This window comes from Chiloscyllium plagiosum, chromosome 30, assembly GCF_004010195.1.
Source record: "Chiloscyllium plagiosum isolate BGI_BamShark_2017 chromosome 30, ASM401019v2, whole genome shotgun sequence".
Classification (NCBI taxonomy): domain Eukaryota; kingdom Metazoa; phylum Chordata; class Chondrichthyes; order Orectolobiformes; family Hemiscylliidae; genus Chiloscyllium; species Chiloscyllium plagiosum.
In genome coordinates, this window is record NC_057739.1 from 36,897,272 (window position 1) to 36,905,391 (window position 8,120).

The 8,120-nt window shown below is 38.5% G+C and overlaps 1 protein-coding gene across 6 annotated transcripts in view; it reads right to left on the reverse strand.

The window, feature by feature from the left end:
- LOC122564924 (protein GPR107-like) overlaps positions 1-8,120 on the reverse strand; it is a 75,421-nt gene that overhangs the window by 60,144 nt on the left and 7,157 nt on the right. For all 6 annotated transcript variants that reach the window (XM_043720406.1, XM_043720404.1, XM_043720407.1 and 3 more), the window contains exons 2-3: positions 3,695-3,817; positions 83-133 (exon numbers count right to left, since the gene is read on the reverse strand). In XM_043720406.1, the coding sequence (XP_043576341.1) occupies positions 83-133; positions 3,695-3,817 (174 nt within the window). The remainder of the gene's footprint in view (positions 1-82; positions 134-3,694; positions 3,818-8,120) is intronic.

An 8,120-nucleotide genomic window follows, 5' to 3' on the forward strand; every position in this document is an offset into this window, starting at 1 on the left:
GCATGACATGAGACTTGCTGATGAAACTTTCCATGGGAAAAAAAAATGAATTGCAAATCTGATGGTAAATAAGCCAACTTACCAAATAGGATGAGAAGCCATCATTTTTGGTTTTGTCCAAACTAAGGCCCAGCTGAGATAAACGAATAACACAGAAAAAAAATTAATGGGTTATTTTAAAGTAAAAATACTTGCATTTATATAGTGATTCTGTTCGCCGAGCTGGAAGTTTTTGTTGCAAATGTTTCGTCCCCTGGCTAGGCGACATCATCAGTGCTTGGGAGCCTCCTGCGAAACGCTTCTTTGATGTTTGCAGGAGGCTCCCAAGCACTGATGATGTCGCCTAGCCAGGGGACGAAACATTTGCAACAAAAACTTCCAGCTTGGCGAACAGAACCACAACAACGAGCACCCGAGCTACAAATCTTCGCACAAACTTTGAATTTATATAGTGACTTGGGCACTTTAGAACATAGCAAAATGCTTCGCAGACAATGAATTACTTTTGAAATATTGACAATGTCATTATGTATATAAATGAAATGCCCATTTAACACACTGCAATATTCTACAAAAAGCCAAACAGAACAATTGATTGATTCTACTCGATATGTTTTAGTGTAGCTGAGGGATACATTCTGGCCAGGATACTCAACGAGCTCCTGAAATTCTTTTCTCAATAGGACCGTGATCTTTCTTTTAATATTAAATATTCATCTTAGGCTTGAATATCTCAAAGTTTTAAAGGATATCCAACATTAATGAAAATCAATTTAAACAATTTGGAATCCAGCAATATTGCAAATACAAATTCATGTCCGTCGTGTTTTTGTCACGTCAGAAACACTATATGCATACAAAAATCTTAAATGCAGGTGTTTTCAGTTGGTTTGACAATGGTCAAATAATGGTACAAGTTTATTCAAAGCCTAATTAGGTGGTTACTAACTCAAGACATTTATTGATAATGTCAAGCAGGATATTCTTCATTTGAATCCATGCTGATAACTCCAGCAGATATTCAAATTTATCAAGCTGAACTATTCTATTAGTGTCACATTACATTTTTGTGAAATAATTAGTTTTGAGTAGCAAGGCCAGAATTTGCTGCCCAACCATATTTTGTCCTTGAGAAGTGGCAATAAGCTCCCTTCTTGAATGGTTACAATTCACATACAACGCAGCTATGGTGCTGATTGAGGGAGGCAGAGTGTTAATGTCTACCCTGCTGAATGCTTGTAAGAAATAGGTTTTATGACAATGTTCTAGCCCTGTAGCTATGGTATATTTTTTTTCACTCCTCTGAACACCTTAGTAATGATAAAATCATAGGATCTTGGGCTAATACAGCACAAAGGACCATTTAGCCCATTTTGCCTGCTTGGTTGAACCATCCAAACAGTATAGCTCTACTACACTTTTTTTTCACATAGGCCTCTAATATTTTTCACCTTAATGTATTTATCTGATTCTTTGGAGTGCTACCATTAAATTTGTTTCAATATTGCTTTCTGGGAGTACATCCCACTCACAAATTGCAATGTAAAAATATTTTCTTAACGTTACCTCTGGATCTTTTGCTCCCATTTTAAATCCGTGTTTTCTGCTTCCTCACGCTTCCATTCCCTAGAAGTTGTTTTTCTTTATTTAATCTTATTGAAACTATTATGAATTTGAATAGTTCTATCAAATTTGAACTCCCATACTCTTGGAGTCATCCTGGTAAATTTGGACTGTTATATAGTTTGTGTTGCATAAATAGAAAATATAACCATTCCAACTTAGGAATTTTAAAACTGAATAAAGTATGGCAAGTGATTTCTGCAAACAATAATGCTATAATTAAAATAAAAATTAATACAAACATATCCCCAAAAGCGTATTTGTTTCTTACTGTCACTGCAATGTCTGGCCACTGGTGGCACAGTTACTTTAACAGGGTCAGAGTGCCCCCTGGTGACACTGCACCAGTTTAAGCAGTCTCACAGTGCTCTCTGGTGACAGTGCATTATTTAGCAGTCTCACAGCGCTCTCTGGTGACGCTACATTATTTAGCAGTCTCACAGTGGTCTTTGGTGACACTATTAGTTTAGTAATCTCACTATTAGTTTAGCACAGTCAGGGCTTATCCTGGTGACATCACGTAAGTTTTTAGCAGAGTCTGAGTGCTCTCAGTGATATTACATTAGTTTAGCAGAGTCAGAGTGCCCCTGCTGAATGTCACTTTAGAAATTTCACAGCGCTCTCTAATGGAACTATGTTTATTTAACACAATGAAAATTACCGCAGGTGACACCATGTCAGCACAGCAGACTTCCAGCAGTCTCTGGCGACACCGCTTGACAATGTGAATTTAGCAGTCTTTCATTGGTTTCTAGTGTTCTAAAATTGTTTAGTGGTCTCAGTGACTTCTAGCAATATTATTAATATAGCTGTGTCTTAGTAACCACTGGCAGTGACACTAAAAATGAAGTGCTGGAGAAAGTTAGCATGTCTGGCAGTATCTGCAGAGAGAAAACCAGAGTCATCGTTTGAAGTCCAGTGACCATTTGCCAGAACTGAAAATAGCTGGGAAAGAGTGATATTTACACCGATGGACTGGGGAACTGTGTAGAGACATGGAGATGATGCACAAACAGAGAGAAAATAGATAAACAAAGAAATTCTGACGGTATGCCAAGAGAGAGAAAAATGTTGTGTTCTTGCTGAGACAGAGTCTTACTAATTAGCTACATGGCTATGATATCACAGACTTGCACACAAAGACTGGGTTCCATGCTTAATAATATTATTGCATATTACACAAACTAATTCCATTATGCAGGGAAAAGGCAAGTCTCTTTACAATGGAACATCACAAGTCATGATGTCACACAAGTGTCTTAAAGGCACAGGCTTGTTTTATCTAAAATCTATGCCTTAATACCATTGGACCCTCTGGGATCCATATCATGGATGATAAAATAGCGCATTTCACAGCAAAGCCATCATCTGTCATATGTATTCCAAAGAAAAAACAAACAGAAAAAATTTCATTTTTCAGATTCACGAACAACTGGCAATAATCAATCAAATGAAGATTTCTACTGTTGATGCCTTGTCGCAAACCAACAAAACAGAGATGCCAGAATTTCACAATCTCCTCTGCGTCAATAGTAGGGCTGGAGTACATACAGAAATCTAACTAGGAGTTGGGGTAGGCCAATTGACCCTTTGAGCCTGCTCCACCATTCAATATGATCATGGTTGATCATCTAGCTCAATAATCTAATCCAACCCTCCCCCAATATTCTTTGATCACTTTAGCCACAAAATATATTTACATCCTTTTTGAAGACACAATCACAATGTTTAGCATTGATGAACTGCACTATTAATGGAGCAACTATACCATCTCCCTACTTCAAAGCATAGAAGAGACCAGAATCTATTGTAAGGAGAACGTGCATAGTAATAGTAGTAAATTATTCAGAGTAAATCAAACATTACTGCAGGTAAAATAATCTATACTGAAGCATCACTTTCCTCTTCACAAAGAAATTAGCATTACAGAGGAATCTCGATTATCTGAAATTCAATTACCTGGAATTCGATTAACTGAACTAAATACCGATCGCCCGTGTCCTTTGGATAATCAAGGTTCCTCTGTATAACAAGAAAGTGAAAAATACCTGATGATAGATACTGAACTTACTGCGGAGGTATCAACAGTTTTGAAGTCAACCTCTTTTGATGTCAAACTGGTCATTTCCACAGTCATATTTCCATTCTTGAAGAAACCAAATGTGTTTAAATGGATCTTTTGCCTAATATCATCCTGTAAAAAGAAACAAATATTCTGTAATCAACAGCAATATTTGCCAAAATTAGAAGACTAAATTTAGAGAACAGGTTCTAGTCCAATCAAGTCTATACTAGTTGTAAGAGAAAACACGGTACTTAGTTGATTCCATTAGTCTTTTCCCTTACTGTTAAACATGTTAATTTTTCAAAATATTGATCCATCATCTTTAAAAGCTTTTAGGGACTCTTCTTCCAGTTGTTTGCTGTGCATTACGTATCATAACATCTCTCTTATCGTTTTAATGATGATCTTAAAACTCCTGTCTAGTGCCCAGTTGCCAACCATTGGAAATAGCTTTCCTCATTTTTTTGAAAATTTCTGTTTTGAATAGCTAGTAGGTCTTGTCTAAATTGCCCTTTTTTCAACGAAATAGTCTGAGTTGCTCTAGTCCCTCCTTATAACTAAACTCATCCCTTCAATGTCAAACTTCCAATCTTCATACATCTTCCTCAAGTAAAGTGCTCAAAACCGTGCCCTATTCAATCTCATGTAGGCTTGTCTTTTACTCTTGTGAACTATACCACTATTTTCAAAACCTAGAATCTCACTTTTAAAAAAAATACAGCTTAACCTACTTATCTGCCTGGATTTAAAGACTTGCACATCTGAACCCACTTGTTTTCTCAATAAATCTATTCTGCATTTTCTACATTCAGGGTATATGTCCTTTCCTAGTTCTTCTTATAATATATTCACTCAGTAGATAGTTACATCTCGAATGCACTGACTGAGAGCTTTGGACCCAGGTTCAATCGAGGCTTTTAGAAGATTGAGTAAAATAGAAAATAGAGAGGTAAAAACAATGACTGCAGATGCTGGAAACCAGATTCTGGATTAGTGGTGCTGGAAGAGCACAGCAGTTCAGGCAGCATCCAAGGAGCTTCGAAATCGATGTTTCGGGCAAAAGCCCTTCATCAGGATGAAGGGCCTTTGCCCGAAATGTCGATTTCGAAGCTCCTTGGATGCTGCCTGAACTGCTGTGCTCTTCCAGCACCACTAATCCTAAAATAGAAAATATCCAAGAGTTGGGGGATTGTCTGAAAAAAGGAAAACAAAAAGAGGGATAAAGAACTCCATAACTCAGAATTTCTGAAATTAACATGTTGGAGGAGACCCAGATGAATCTTGATTTTAACATGCAGTTGTTTAATGGCTTGGGGTTTTCATATACAAGTGGAATTTCCCTTTGAAGTCAGCAGGGGAAATTTATACAAACAAATGAATCAGAGAGGAAGGCCACTCAGCCTCTATGACCTGCTCTGTCAATCACTAAGATCATGGTTGATCCAAATATTCCACAATTCTGCCTATACCCAAAAACCTTTCATCCTATCTATTTACTTCTGCCTTAAAATATTCATGGATTTAGCTTTCACCAAGTTTTGAAGAAGAGAATTTCAAAGACTCATGATGCTCTGGGGGACCCCTGCTTTTTAAAACAGTGACTCCAGTTCTACAGTCTCCCACAAATCCAAATCTCCTTTCTAAATCTATCTCCAGTCAGAATCTCTCTCATATGTTTCAGTCAAGTCACCTTTTATGTTTTCAAACTCCAGCAGATACAATCTTTTATCATAAGGCGACTCACTCATTCCAGGTCGAGTAAACTTTCTCTAAACTGCTTCCAATACATTGTGAGATCATGTTCAAATAACAACCGAAATTGATGAATGCCAAAAATAGCCTCTTCATTCAATAGTCACAGTAGCACAAGTTTGAGGCGGCAATAGAATCCCGAAGTACAGTTCTTACAATAGCCTCGTTATACACAGTTCTTAGATATTTAAAATTCCATTACTATGGTGTTACATTGTTTGATCTATAGTACACAAAGGTTTGAGGGACTTCTGCCCTAGGAAACAGAAGATGTGTTAAAACATGGGCTGACCGCTGGCTGCTACTCCTGATAAGATTAAGAGTGTCTGTCCAGTGTGCCTGCATAATTAAGAGATGTTAGTCCTTTTGTCTTTTAAGTTAGTAAACGTTAGTTAAAAAAATACCAGGCCTATATGCTCTAAATAAGTTAGAAATTGTACCTGCATGTAATAAAAGAATCAAGGATATTAAACTGATTACCGTAGCTGGTTTGTGAGATTGGTTTACTAATTGCCGATGTGAGTTTCATTCTTTCATGCAATTTCACAGAAGCGCTGTTTTGACAGTCAGTTTCTTAAAGGGATAGCAGCCCAGATAAAAGGTATTTAACAATCACATACTGATTGAGAAGACTGTTTAGTGTTTCAGGTCCAAGGGACAGTTGGCAAGGGCTGATAAATATTATAATCTTTTGTGGAGACATGATGGCGGGGATGGTATTCGTCTGAATATACTACACTTATTCAGAGATAAATAGGCCTAAACACTGCTTGTAACAAGGCTGATAATGCAGTGATGGGTTTGAAAGTGTTGTCTTGATTAGAAAGGTCGTTTTAATTTGTTCTATCTGATGATAGTAAAATATATTACAGAACCATTGTTTTACGAATGAATAAAGCTGTGTTATAGTAGGGAGTTATGAATTAATGAAACAGGAACAGAGTGTTCACTTATGAGTGAGTTAATAAAGGAGTTATGAATGAAGAAACATAAAGCGCTTATGATTGGGAAATGTAAAGTGCTTGTGAGTAGGTTAGTGAAGGGACCTAGAATACAATATCTCACAGCATTTACATTCTTCTTTAATAAAATAGATCAATACTGTACACAATTCTCCAGATGTGGTTTCACCAATGCTCCGTATACCCCTTCCAATTTAGGTGCAATCTGTCCTTCTTGTACAGGTCACTTCTACCCCAAAAGAGATTCCAATAATCCAAAAATGTGAATCCTTCTTCCATACACCAGCTCCTCAACCATGCATTCATCTGCTCAATTCTCCTATTCCTGCCCTCACTAGCTCATAGCACCGGGAGTAATCCAGATATTACGACTCGAGGACACGGCTCAGTGGTAAGCACTGCTGCCTCACAGCACCAGGGTCCCAGGTTCAATTCCAGCCTTGAGCGACTGTCTGTGTGGAGTTTGCACATTCTCCCTGTGTCTCCACATCATAGTGTGCCATACTATATAATCAAATCTCTCACACAGCAAATCTATAATTTTTCAAATGCTGACTGACTAACACTACAACGTAAGAAGAAAACCAGTAGTCTACAGAGTTAAAATGGGAACCCCCGCTCCTCCTATCTCATCCACTCCTAAATGCACTTTTCTTCTATGAGTTAGATGTGTAAATTGATTGACCTTTTCTGGGAATGGGTAGAAGAATGACAGCAATATGGAACTAAGCTGTACTCAATTTCCAATTCACAAGGAATGGTTGTTAAGAGGAAGATAAACATTTAATTTTGGAGACATAACAGGTGAGGTGCCGGAAGACTGGAGGTTGGCAAACGTGGTGCCACTGTTTAAAAAAGGCGGTAAAGACAAGCCAGGGAACTATAGACCGGTGAGCCTGACCTCCATGGTGGGCAAATTGTTGGAGGGAATCCTGAGGGACAGGATGTATTTGGAAAAGCAAGGACTGATTAGGGATAGTCAACTGATCAGTGGTAAGCACTGCTGCCTCACAGCACCAGGGTCCCAGGTTCAATTCCAGCCTTGAGCGACTGTCTGTGTGGAGTTTGCACATTCTCCCTGTGTCTCCACATCATAGTGTGCCATACTATATAATCAAATCTCTCACACTTTGTGCCTGCGAAGTCATGTCTCACAAACTTGATTTTTTGAGGAAGTAATAAAGAGGACTGAAGAGGGCGGAGCAGTAGATGTGATCTACATGGACTTCAGTAAGGCATTCGACAAGGTTCCCCATGGGAGACTGATTAGCAAGGTTAGATCTTATGGAATACGGGGAGAACTAGCCATTTGGATACAGAATTGGTTCAAAGGTAGAAGACAGAGGGTGGTGGTAGAGTGTTGTTTTTCAGACTGGAGGCCTGTGACCAGTGGAGTGCCACAAGGATCGGTGCTGGGTCCTCTGCTTTTTGTCATTTACATAATGATTTGGATGCGAACATAAGAGGTACAGTTAGTAAGTTTGCAGATGACACCAAAATTGGAGGTGTCGTGGACAGCGAAGAGAGTTACCTCAGATTACAACAGGATCTGGACCAGATGGGCCAATGGGCTGGGAAGTGGCAGATGGAGTTTAATTCAGATAAATGCAGGGCGCTGCATTTTGGGAAAGCAAATCTTAGCAGGACTTACACACTTAATGGTAAGGTCCTAGGGAGTGTTGCTGAACAAAGAGACCTTGGAGTGCAGGTTCATAGCT